This window comes from Pristis pectinata, chromosome 31 (assembly GCF_009764475.1).
Source record: "Pristis pectinata isolate sPriPec2 chromosome 31, sPriPec2.1.pri, whole genome shotgun sequence".
Taxonomy (NCBI): Eukaryota; Metazoa; Chordata; class Chondrichthyes; order Rhinopristiformes; family Pristidae; genus Pristis; species Pristis pectinata.
The window spans coordinates 5605357-5619060 of NC_067435.1; the positions used below are offsets into that span (position 1 = coordinate 5605357).

A 13704-nucleotide genomic window follows, 5' to 3' on the forward strand; every position below is an offset into this window, starting at 1 on the left:
CCCCTCTGAGGCTGAGCGGTCTGTTCTCAGCTAAGGCCTCACCTTTGTACCTCTATGCCCCCACCTCAACAAATTCCGAGTCCGCCATGATGTCGAGCTTTTTTTCCGCTGCCTCTGCGCCGCCTTCGTCAGTAATGAGACCTCTCCCCCTTCAGATGACCCGTTCTCCCACTTCCAGCCCTCTTCTTCCACCTGGATCTCCCCACCAGGGGTGTTACCTTCCCTGGACCTAGTCATAGCCAACTGTCGGCACGATATCAGCCGTCTTGACTTTTCTGCTCTGGCATGCACAACCTCATCTTCACCACGGATGCCCAGTCCCCATATACGTCCATTCCCCATCATGACAGCCTCACCGCCCTCCGCTCCTTTCTCAACCAGAGACAGAACCAGTCCCCTTCCACTAACACTCTCCTCCACCTGGTTGAACTTGTCCTCACTCTAAACAATTTCTTTTGATTCCTCTCACTTTCCAAGGGCGTAGCCATAGGCACTCGCATGGGCCCCAGCTATGCCTGCCTTTTCGTTGGCTACGATATCAGCAGACTCCAAGCCTCCTCTGGCCCCATTCCTCAACTCTTTCTTTGCTATATCGACGACTGCATCGGTGCCACCTCTTGCACCCATGTGGAACTTGACAGTTTCATAAAGTTTGCCACTAATTTTCACCCGGCTCTCCAATTCACTTGGACTATCTCTGACACCTCTCTCCTTTCTTGATCTCTCCATCTCAGGAGATTCTTTATCCACTGACATCTTCTACGAATCCACTGATGCCCACAGCTACCTTGATTACAGCTCCTCTCACCCTGTCTCTTGCAAGGACACTATCCCTCTCTCTCAATTTCTCCACCTCAGATGAGGCTTTCTACTCCAGGACATCCGAGATGTCCAACTTCTTTACTAACCATGGCTCTTCCCCTACTGTGGTCAAGAGAGCTCGGATCTGCATCTCTGCCATTTCCCGCACCTCTGCTCTCACCCCCACCCCTCCCAGACCCAACAGGGATAGGGTCCCCCTTGTCCTCACATTTCATCCCACCAGCCTATGTATCCAACACATCATTCTCCGCCACTTCTGCCATCTCCAATGGGACCCCACCACCAAGAACATCTTCCCCTCCCCTCCCTTTTCAGCCTTTTGCAGGAACCTCCATCCAGGGACCCAAACAGTTCTTTCAAGTGAGGCAGAGATTTACCTGTACCTCCCCTTTTTTCCCCCCATCTACTGCACTCAGTGCTCCAAGTGTGGCCTCCTCAACACTGGCGTGACCAACATAGATTAGGTGACTGTTTTGTAGAACACCTGCGCTCCGTCTGTATCCACGATCTGCCTCTCCCCATTGCCAGTCACTTCAAATCCCCCTCCATCACTGATATGTCAGTCCTCTGCCTCTTCCCCTGCCAGAAGTCCAAATACAAATTGGAGGAACGGCACCTTATTTTCTATCTTGGGACCTTACAGCCTAACGGCATGAACATCAAATTCTCCCATTTTAAGTAAACCAACCCCCACCCCACCTGCCAACCTTGCCTCTTCTTTTCTTTCCTTTCTTAGCCTCTCTCCTTTCCCTCTCCTCCCCTTCCCCCATGCCACCTGCCTCCATACTTTTGTCCTATCCCCCAGTGGATCTGCTCTCCCCTCCTCCTCTGCTATCACCATCTCCTACCTGCATCTACCTATCACCACTTTGTGCCCACCCCGCCTCCCCTCTTTTGTCCACCTATCACTGCTCTGCTTTTCCCTCCTATATATTGGGCTTCCCCTTTTCCTGTCTTCAGTCCTGAAGAAGGGTCCTGACCCGAAACATTGACCATCTGTTTTTCTCCACGGATGCTGCCTGACCTGCTGAGTTCCTCCAGCACCTTGCTTTTTTTCCCCCCCATTTCTGATAATAAATTGGTTTTGTTCCAGATTTAATTCACTGAATTTGAACCGCCAAACTGCTGTTGTGGAACTTCAGCTCATGACTGCCAAATTGTTATCCAAGATAAGCCTCAGGATTACAAAACCAGTAACATAACCACTAGGGTAATGCAGATGGGTATTTACCCACTTGGCATCATAATTACATTCTGGCACATTATTTATACTTCGGAAATACATCAGTCTCCCTTACACATATTTTCTAACATTGGGTAAGACAAGACAGAAAGAAGGAAATTACGATGGCTGCGTTGATACAATACTTCAAGAGACAATTCAAGCACTTTTACTCTCAGCTTTGTGGGAGTCCTGCAGTTCCATACGATTAAGATTTGCATGTTAATATTACTCAAAAGTAATTATTCCAAAATAATGTTCGAACAATTTACACCAGCAGAAGCTAATGAATCCAACAGCTGAATTATTCTCAAACCTTCTACACATTTCTTGAGCTGCTACTCACTTGATCACCTGGAAGGTCCTTTCCTCTTGGTGGTATCTGGGTAAAGGGCAGCCCTGGGCATGTGCCTGCTTCAGGATCTCAATATTCTTTTTGCAATCATCTGCCATTTTCTCAAATCTTTAGAAGCAAACGAACAGTGGAATGAATTGGTTAAAGAATAACCCCTTCCTACTCAATTTTCCTTATAAATGTACTGTTTATGGTACATTTACAATAAAGACACAACTCCGTGCACCCAACAAGTCAAGCTTATAATTGCTCAATTGTTAAATCAAAAAAAAACAGATGCTGCAAATCTGAATTAGAAGCAGAAGATGTTGGAAACACTAAGCAGGTCAGGCAGCATCTGTGGAAGGAGAAACAGAGTTAAAGTTTCAGGTCAAAGACCTGTCGTCAGAACTGACTCTCCTCTGATACAGGGATCTTCGACCTGGAAAGTAACTGTTTTTCTCTTTGCACAGATGGTGTTTAACCTGCTGACTATTTCCAACACCTTCTGTTTATATTACAGCTTCAAAACTTCTGCTCCCTGGAAGTTTTAAACCTCAGCACCACATTCTGAACTTCAGTAGAATTTTAACATAATATTAGTGACTGCTCAGAATCAACAGCCAGCAATGAAAAATCCAGTCAGCAATCAAGGCTGCTCAACAGCAAGAGAAAATACTGGAAAAAAAGTACAATGATTCTAGTTATGAAAATCATTTCACTATTGATAATGCATATTTAATGTCCTGTAGAAGTCAGGCAAGCAATACAAAATGATCCAAAAAAAAAAGTGAATGCACTCCAAAATAAAAAAAAATCAGAAACATTCAGTTTTAAATTCAGCTCGAAATTAAAAATTCTCAAGAACTAAATGCAGAGCATCTGGGCTCTAGTTTTTAAACTTTAACCATTTTCTGACCAAGTTGCAGAAATGAAACAGAAACAGGCCAGGCTCTTCTGCAATTTTTATTTTAAAATTAGTGCAATGCTGCTCCGGCACATTAGCAGTAAGGAAACAAAGACTCAATCAAACAATATGTTGCGTAATATAAAACTAATCTAATGCATCAAGGAAGCCCTGGATGCCATCCTTAGCCTTTGTTGTGTTAATGACTAATCTAAATCTTGGCATCCTTTAGGATAGGAAAAAGGTTTAATCAAAATTAAACAGCCAAAGGATTTCAGTTACAGACTTAATCCACCAGCGCTTAAGTAGAGAGCAAAACATGGGCTGCAAGTTTCACTACCACTTCATCTCAAATACGTGATCAACAATGGCCCACGTGAGCATTGTCCGACAAAGTGAGCAGATGCCGGTAAACATCTCCAGTTTGTATTCAACCAGATACAAAGGTAAAGTTAAGCAACAAATCAGCTACAACATAATGTTGAGAAAACTATGCAAACTGACAAGAGTTTCAACTATGGAATTATAGCTAAACCTTAATTTGATACCCGTGGGACTTTGGCAGATTTTGCAGACTTTTGGATGTTATTCCAATTAAAATGCAAACAATTTCACCTTTTTGTTTTAAATATGTCTCTCATTTTCCAATGAACCTGGCTAATTGAAAGGAAGCATGGAGAGCAGAGCCCCAGCAAACTGGATGCCAAACCAGTGGGATTTCCAAACAACTGGACACCGGATTACTGCATCCCATATTATCCCATCAAATGATATCCTTGCTACTTACTTCAGAAAATCAAATGCTTCATGCAGGACGGAAAAGAAAGGGTGAAAGCACAGTTACTCACTTGGTGGTCTCTGACACGTTGCCAAGATGTGTGTACTGCTTGGAGTACTTCATGCATTTCTGCAGGAAGACACAAATGCAAGGATCATTAGTAGGCACATTTTCCCAAATACACATCTCACCTGCAATGGAGTTTAACTTTTTCAAGTACGTGTGTGCAAGTGCAATTTAGTATACTTGACTGAAAACAAAAAAGGAAAAAACTTGGCTTTCTTCAGTCTGTTAGCGATGTGACCAAGATAAGTTAACATTTCATTTATCACTTCCAATGTTGTTCTAATGTGCATTTGCAGCAAGAAAAAAAAACAGAAAATTACGTCCTGACCTATCCAAATCATGGTGGCTACTAAGCATATGAAAGCCTTAAAAGTACAAAACTAACTTAACGTTCATTTTAAAAATCAACAGTTACCAATCATAAAGTTGCTGGTAAATGGCATTAATAAACGTGGGTACTGGGTCAACATGGTGGGCTGAAGGGTCTGATTTTGTGCTGAATGACTCTGACTCTATTCATTTTTATTTCCCCCACCCAATAATTACAGAATTTCCCTTTCTGATATAACCTTGCCCAATGCCCATTAGTGCCAAGCGGCACAACTTGAACATTAGTTTCTCATCCTTGTAGCAACACCCTGTTGTGATTACTTTAATCAAACAATTTTTTCCAACCTTCTGTTCCTCCAAAGTCCTCAAAGTTGCCCAGCATCCTCCCACACCTTGCCCAACTGTTCAACCTAAACTGCCAACACAGTTTATCCTCCTCAGTTATAAATTATATACAGAAAAAAAACACACAAAATAATAAAAAGTGAATTAATGAATGATGCATTTAGAGATTCCAAGTGCTGGCATAAACAAACTTCCACTGGACGTTTCCACAATGCGTGTGGATACCACATATGAACCTTGACACTCCTACAAACAGATGGTCTAACGCAGAAAGAAATGGAGGATACTATATTAAGATTTGAGGCTGGAGGAATGAACTTAAAATCTGAACAGAATCCCTTCCACAAATGCAAATGAGATATGCACCTATTCGAAGATTATTCTATTATTTTAACTGAGAACATTAAGACCATGATCAAGTGCATCCAGAGTCCCTGTGAAAATGGTGGAAGGAGCACACCACCTCACAAAGCTACCTGTCTGGTCAGTCACCACCTGTCCCAACTGTGAAAGAGGTTGTGTTTCCCACCTTAGCCACTTCAGAACCCACAAAAGCTGTGTGGAATAAATCATCCTCAATCCTGAGGGATTGTTTGAGAAAAAGATCTTAACATGACTAGATACTCTATTATACTCCTTTCCTTAATCCTACTATTGCTGTTGTGTTTTTACCTCGTACTGTTGTTTCAGAACTTCCATCAGCTGACCATATTGTTCCGCCGTTTTCTGGGGTACATGTACCCCTCTTTGTCGCACTAACACAAAGTCTTCCTCGTTTTCTGGGGGTGCTGGTACCTAGAAATTTAAGGGGTGCCACCAAGATTAAGCATTGCTCAGTTATTAGATCATTTAGCCAGACAAGTTAACATCACAACCGTCAATGTTAACAGGGGCTCGAATCAACCCAGTCCTATGGGTTACCAGCTGTTCTCCCCATCTGGAAGCAAGCATGGGCTTCTCCAGCAACAATCTGTTGGAGGATCTCAGCGGGTTGAGCAGCATCTGTGGAGATGGGGGAGAAGAATTAGGAATCGTCAACACTTCCAGACCTCATGCTGCTTCCACCAGAAATGTCAACAATTCCTTCCTCCCTACAGATGCTACTTGATTGAAAGGCCTGCATAGAGTGGACATGGAGAGGATGTTTCCATTAGTAAGGCAGTCTACGATCCAAGTGCACAGCCTCAGAATAAAGGGATGCCCCTTTTAAAGGTGAAGAATAAAGGTGATATGGAGGAATTTCTTCAGAGGGTGGTAAATTTGTGGAATTCATTGCCACAGAGGATTGTGGAAGCAAAGTCATTGGGTGCACTTAAGGCAAAGATTGGTAGGTTCTTGACTGGTAAGGGGGTTAAGGGGAGAAGATAGGAGAATAGGGTTAAAAACTGTTAAGGGTTAAAGCTGTTTTCTTTGATTGAATGGTAGAGCAGACTCGATGGGCCGAATGGCCTAATTCTGCTCCTGAAGCTTATGGTGTTATGGACCCACTGAGATCCCCAGCAGATTGTTGGATTGTGGAGCTACAAACATCTGTGGTCCTTTGTGTCTCGTCCACATTAGTAGTAGTCTACTCAGCACTAAAGTTTACTGGCAACAACAAGAACACTGATGAAACTCAAATTAAATCACGCATCCAAGACCTGAACAAAATGCTGCCGACATTTCCTGGTGGAGCTGCCGTCTTTTTGGATGAAAATTTACCCAGAAGCCCCGCCCATCCTTTCAGATGGTCACATAATGACACCATAACATCATTCTGTTGTCCACCAAACATCACCGAGACGAAAAAGATCATACAGCTGTTTGCACACATTAGCTGTCATTTTCATATAATTGTTACCATGCTACAAAATAAAAAGGTTTCGGTGACTTTGAAGTCTTTGAAACATCCCAGCTGTACAATGCATTTGTAGATTTTTCCTTCCCCTTCACCCCCACCCACCCCCCAAACAGGCTTTTATCAAAGTGAAGGACAAGTTGTTTCAGAAAGCAAATTCTTTACCTTGGTGATATCTACAGGCAGCCCGGCTTTGGCAGCCTCGATCATGGGGTCCAGGCCTTTAGCCTGCCGAAGATACAATTTTGCTCCCTCAATGTCATTCTTCTGCTTCTTGTGCAGGGCTGCCTGCATGAACTGCTTTTTCCTGTTCTGCAAGAACTGCAACTGCTGCTGAGCTGCCAGGTGGAATAAAACAAACAAGGAGGGGCTCAGTGTGATAAATGCTTCTGTGAACTGCAGTGTCAATGTGACAAGCATGATGCCATGCAGTGCTGAGCCACACATACAAGGAGATGCAGTGTTCAACCTTCAGCCTGCTCTTAGGGATGTAAAAAACAGGTGAGAGGGAGGGACAGAGCGAGGTTTGCAAGAGTTAAAGGCAACTCCGGCAAGGGATTTTGTCAAAAGTGTGGACTAGAAATAGAAAACAAAAGTCAGATCTCAAAACATTTAGTTCCATGACCTGCAGGATGATACCTGTGGATGTTAGAGTCAGGTCAGAGTACAAGGTGCTGCAGAGTCAAATATTCAACACTCACACGTGCAGACAGGTCACTTAGGAAAGAAACTAAGGAATGACAGTCTGCTGCTCAACAGCTGCAGAAAAGGAGGGGGATTTGAATCCAAGAATAATTTTAACTATCTGATCTTCATTTGTTATGAAAACTTTACTTTTAAATTTATTTGTAGCTTTTTATTTTAATACTTTTCAAATCAGAGTTGGGATTTAACTTGGGTCCTTTAAACACTGGGCTCCACAGTTCTTGCTACATTGGTTGAACCTGCAGACTCCCGTGTGCATCTTGAACCCTTGCTTTGTAAATACTTACATTTAGCACATTAAAACAGGCCAAAACAAGTCAGTGCAGAATATTCATGGCACAGTGGTTTGAATAGGAATCAGGGGCCTTAGATCCAGATAATAGACCAGTGAAGTCAAATATTTTGGTGCCGCAGGGAAGCTTGCACTGAATAAAAATTCCAAAATCACAATCAACTTTGCATCAGGGACGTTTCACGATGTGTGGCTGCTCTCCAAAGTTCAGTTTCCATACTACCTTTGTTTGACATCTGCTTTGGTGCTGGATTCTCAGAGCCATTGGGGGCAGCTGGCAATGCCTTTGGTGCTGATGTCCGGGAGGGTGCTTGCTGAGAAGGTCTTTGAGCAGGTGTCCTTTGTGCTGGCTTTAAAAAGAGTACAGGGGGAAAAATATGCATTACTGCTCACATTCCAGCACTTTGCAATATCTAGATGTTCAATGATTCATTTACTACAGAAAAAAATCATTCTCTTTGGCCAGAGAAAAAAATATCCATTAGAAAACAATAGCCACAGAGTTCACTTATGTGAAAGTACAACATACAGGGTGAGAACTTCAGTGGGATGCTAAACTCCTGGTTAAGTTCACAGCCAATAAAACCCACCTGGACCTGACATTTAGGGGCACCATTTCAGATCTCCATGAAGCTGGTAAGAAAGGCCCGAGTTACATTTTCTAACCAACAGGAAGTGATTGTTACACCTGAAAGGAATTAGAATGCGAGAAAGACTGGACATGGAAAAGATCCTAATCCACAATTAACTGAACATAGTAGTTTTGCCGAATTTTCTTATATTTAAAAATTAGCCGCTTTTTAGAACCATATTTACTCTACATTCTTCAGCCAAGTTCTCAGCCCTAACCTCTGCTAGTTTCCTACTTAACTAAATTCAGAGACATCCACTGGTCGCCCCAGATTGTCCAACGTTCCTAGACATGTCTACTGGCTTCTCAATACAGCTCGCCTCTTAGTTTTCCAGGAGGGTACACATGTCATGGCTTAATTCACAACCAACTCCTCCCCTCCTTCCAAGAAGATGTCTCACTCATCCCTCACCATGTGATTAAAGAGCACATCTATCATAGGGTGGTTAAGGTGCTTTCTTTAACATATCCTGAAGACACCAACCCAAGACAGTGTGATGCCTACTCCAGTGCAGTGTTGCTGGAAACAAGGCTCTGGGGTTTTTAGGCAACAGCTAAGCAGAACAAACCCAGGTTAACCCAGGCCATTTACACACATTACAAAGGAATTAAATGTATTATTTGTAGATATTGTTTTTTCCTGTTCTTGTCCCACTTTATCTCTCTTCTTCCTCCTCTCATCCACACTTCCCATTTACATCTGTGACACCTCTGATAACCTTCAACACTTTGAAAGTTTCCCCGATTCCTTGCACGGAGGTCCAGCCAGTTCCCTCCTCCACAAACTGACAGAATCTATTCTCAACTTGACAAGGGGATGAAAGGGTAGATGGGAATGCAAACTGAAGTAACAATCAGATCAGTCACGATCTTAAGTGACATAGCAACGCTGAGGGCTTGAATGCAAAGGTCCAAGCTACACCCATCTCTTTATAGGACAAGTGGATCATCCATCATTTCAGTCCTGCTCTAGCCACCTCCACTTCTAGTAGACTGATGATTGCATTGGTGCTGCTTGCTGCACTTAGATGGAGTTCAAAAATTTCATGGCTCTTTCTGTCATGTTCCACACTACTCTTATTTTCATATGATCCATATCCCACTCAACCCCATCTCAGGAAACAGGTTAGCAACAAATATCCATCACAGTCCTCGTCATCTTGACCACGTCTCCTCACCACTTTCAACAAGATGCTACCACTACAGAGCCTCCTCTTCCCCTCACCATATTGAAGGAACTGTTCTTTGTGCACCTCCCTAGTCCATCCTCCCATCTCCAACAGCCACTCCCCTTCTCAAGGTACTGTCCAAGGCAATCGCAGGAGGTGCAACACATGTCCTTTAACATCTGTCCTTCCCATCATTCAGAAACCCTAACAGTCCTTTCAGGCAAAGCAGTGATTCACTCACACTTCTTCCAATTTAATGGTCTCCTCTACAAGGAAGAAACCAAATGCAGATGGACTTTGCAGAATACCTCCATTCAATCCACAAGAATAATCCTGAGCATCATGTTGCCTGTCCCTTTAAATCTCCATCCCACTCCCATTCCGACACTTCGATCTTTGGACCCTTGTAGAGTTTCAACAAGGTCGAGTTTTTAAGGTCGGCACAGACTCATTGGGCCAAAGGGCCTGTATCTGTGCTGTATTGCTGTGACTTTATAATAAATCTAATGCAAGGTTGAGGAACAGCTACTCATCTGGGCACGTTGCAGCCTTCAGGACTCAATATTAAATTTAACAATTTCAGATAACCAGCCTTTCCCATTTTATTTCTCCTCTCAGAAATGGCCAGTTCTGATGCAAGGTCACCAATCCATGGGTGCTCCCTGACCTGCTAAGTAGATTCCTTCTCATTTCAGATGTCCAGCAACAGCATCCCAGTTCTAACAATTTTTCTCTCTATTCTCATTCATCTCCCTTCAGTTATACATCTCCAGACAGACCAGCTACAACTAATAAGCCTTCAGAACCCTCTCTCAGGCAGCACCACCACAAGTTACTCAGTCTCCCCTCTATCACAAGATTCCACTGGTCCTCCCTACCCCACCCCCTTCTCTGCAACTTAAACCCCGCTTGTTTTCCCAGTTCTGAGGAAAGGTCATTGAGTTGAAACATTGACTTTTCCCTCCCGCTCCACAGGTGCTGCCTGATCTGAATACTTATAGCACATTATATTTATTTGTACTAGAGTTACTGCAGGTTGAGTCAGTAGTAAGGAAGGCAAATGCAATGTTAGCATTCATTTCAAGAAGACTAGAGTATAAAAGCAAGGATGTAATGCTGAGGCTTTATAAGGCATTGGTCAGATCACATTTGAAGTATTGTGAGCAGTTTTGGGCCCAATATCTAAGGAAGGATGTGCTGGCATTGGAGACGGTCCAGAGGAGGTTTACAAAAATGATCCCAGGAATGAAAGGTTAACATACGAAGACTGTTTGATGACACTGGAGTTTAGAAGGATGAGAGGGGGGATCTCATTGAAACCTACCAAACATTGAAAGGCCTAGATAGAATGGACGTGGAGAGGATATTTCCAGCAATGGGAGACCCAGGACCAGAGAGCACAGCCTCAGAATAGAAGGATGTCACTTTAGAACAGAGATGAGGAGGAATTTCTTTAGCCAGAGGGTGGTGAATCCGTGGAATTCATTACCACGGATGGCTGTGGAGGCCAAGTCATTGGGTGTATTTAAAGCGGAGGTTGATAGACAAGGGCGTCAAAGGTTACAGGGAGAACGGGGTTGAGAGGGAAAAATAAATCAGCCATGATCGAATGGTGGAGCAGATTTGACGCACCAAATGGCCTAATTCTGCTTCTATGCCTTATGGTCTTATAACATTGTGTAAGATACAACAAAATTCCAATAATCTGGCATGTTTGGGACTTTGGTGGTGTTAGACTGGCAGATTTTGTAGAATTATTTTTAAAAATGTTCATGGTATCATAATAAATTGCCCAGTGAACCCAGCAAGTTTAAAGATGGCGCGGGAACCAGGGCCCAACTGAACAAGTGTGGCAAACCTGAGCTTGTGAGCCAGATGTCGAACCATCAGGATTTCTAAACAGGTGAATAGCAGGTTATCAGAGTTTTATGGCATGTACTGTTCTGAATCACAGAACTATGCTTTATAGTAGCTCATTTCCATGGTAGCTGACAACACATCCACAAACAGGATTTGAAGACAGAATATGACGATGTTTTATTAGTGACGGGATGGGATGGGAATCTTTTTGCCAGCTATGAAAGCCTACCTCACCCTCCTCACGGTCACCATCTTCATCCACCTCCTGGTTGGCCAGCTTCATCGCACTCTCCAGCACTCCCACAATGGTCTGATTGTGTGCACTACTTTCTGATCCCTGAAGTGGTGGGAAACCTGGAGATACACGATGGAGGCAGAAAGACGTAACACAGCATTTAATCACCTTGTCAGTTACCACGCTATTTGGTTGAGGGAGGGATGTGGGTGTTAGTGGTGAAACACAAGCAGTCAGTATCAGCCACTTAAACCAATTTTTATGCAGAAATTTGTGAAGTGACTGTTTCAGGAATGAAACACTAAAAATAAAAAAAATATATCCATGGAATTACAATCTCCACAGCACAAACTGGCTGACACAGGAGCGCAGCTGGTAGAGCTACTGCCTCATAGCTCCAGCAACCCAGGTTTGATCCTGACCTCCAGTGACGTTTGTGTGGAGTTTGCATGTTCTCCCTGTGACTGCATTAGTTGCCCCTGGCTGCTCCAGTTTTCTCTCACATTACAAAGATGTGCAGGCTTGTGAGTTAATTGGCTGCTGTAAATTGCCCCCAGCATGGGAGGTAGAATCCAGTGGGAGTTGATGAGAATGCAGGAGAATATGTTACAGGGAAAATTAGTGAGCAAACTCAATGGGCCAAAGTGTCCTCTTTCCATGTCGTAAGGAAATATGGAATATGTATAGACTGACTCATGCCAAAGTCAATGCTCCCCTCATCCATGCTCCTAACCTCACCAATGGGAGATGTCTTCTGTACCCCAAAAACTAATTACCTTCCCCAATGCCTCTAGGTTCCAGGCAGAGTCTTACAGCAAGACCCAATGAAGTAGCTGGCTGCACTCAGACAGTTGCTTTGACAACCTGTGAGTCTCCCCCAGCCCACCAGCTAGGTGTTTCCAACATTTTGTGTTGTATTTTAGCCTTCTGCACACTACAGGTCACAGGTTGATTCGTCCAGCAATAGATGACCAAGATAAATCAAAATCTGTTCTTTACCTGGTGGCACTGGAAGTTCACTGAGGTTAACATTTCTTCCAGCTTTGTGTGCTCGAATGGCATCCTGGTATTGCTGGAAAAGATTGTAGAACATTGGTCAAGAAAGCAGGGAATTGTTATACAGAGCTTTTGCTCCTTCACCACCAAATCTGAGTAAGAGCAGAGGTGTGACAGCAAAGCAGGAAGATGACCTCACACAAGATGATCAATGAGAAGGAGAGGGGAAGGGAGGGAAGGCCTTGTGTACACCTGCAGTGCTGAAAGTGGGTCAGCAGACCAATTCACACATCTCCTATTTTTTTTAAATTTCTATTGACAACCAACAATTAGATTAAAATGACCCGCTGACTCACTCAAGACCAACTCTTAAGGAGAGGCAGTCTGGAAAAATAAAGACTGAACATAGCAACAATCTCTTAATATTTAAGCTAGAATTAAATAGGAACAAGCAGTTAACTTGAAAGGTTGACCAAAGTGCATGATTCTGGAAGCTTGCTTACTTTAACTATGCGTTCATGCATTCTCGCTTTCCGGTCATTGCCTGCACTCTTGGCCTGTGCAGCAGCCAACTTGTATTTGTCCATCCTCTGTTGAAGGGCTTCCATGACATCTTTAGGGGGAGGGGGAATTGCTGTGGATAAGATAATTGAAACCTTCAATTAACAGAAGGATTGTTAATCTCCACAAGGACAGGGCAGAATTTAAAGCTCCGTGCAGTGACGACACTTGACAAGTGTTATAGCACGGTACTGAACCTCTAACACTTGCCAACTGTGTATTTTCACTGCTTTGTTCCAATGCAGGCAGTGGAGAATAGGAGTGCATGATTGCATTGAGATTACCGGCAGTGAGATGGTGCCTACAGTTTTAGAACCAAAACACCAAGAAACACAGAAGAAAAAAAATCAACTCTTCAAAATAGCAGAAGGGAAGAGAACTGGGGGAAAAAAAACACCAAGATTATTCTGTACTAACAGAAGGATTCACCAAATGCATTCAAGACCCACCTGATGCAGTCACTGACTGTGCAGGAGAGGCTACTGGGACTGAGGGAGCAGGCACATGAGAAGGAGGAGGGGTTGATTGTTGGTCCTTTGGTACAGCATCTAGGAAGATAAAATACACTTGAATAAACAAATGGTAGCAGTTAAACTAATTCTACATTTCTGAAT

At 43.4% G+C, this 13704-nt stretch overlaps 1 protein-coding gene across 2 annotated transcripts in view; it reads right to left on the reverse strand.

Moving 5' to 3' along the window:
• cc2d1a (coiled-coil and C2 domain containing 1A) overlaps nucleotides 1-13704 on the reverse strand; it is a 76172-nt gene that overhangs the window by 43413 nt on the left and 19055 nt on the right. For both annotated transcript variants that reach the window (XM_052042057.1, XM_052042058.1), the window contains exons 9-17: nucleotides 13540-13638; nucleotides 13033-13163; nucleotides 12533-12605; nucleotides 11528-11652; nucleotides 7862-7988; nucleotides 6807-6979; nucleotides 5477-5599; nucleotides 4134-4192; nucleotides 2391-2507 (exon numbers count right to left, since the gene is read on the reverse strand). In XM_052042057.1, coding sequence (XP_051898017.1) covers nucleotides 2391-2507; nucleotides 4134-4192; nucleotides 5477-5599; nucleotides 6807-6979; nucleotides 7862-7988; nucleotides 11528-11652; nucleotides 12533-12605; nucleotides 13033-13163; nucleotides 13540-13638 — 1027 coding nt within the window. The remainder of the gene's footprint in view (nucleotides 1-2390; nucleotides 2508-4133; nucleotides 4193-5476; nucleotides 5600-6806; nucleotides 6980-7861; nucleotides 7989-11527; nucleotides 11653-12532; nucleotides 12606-13032; nucleotides 13164-13539; nucleotides 13639-13704) is intronic.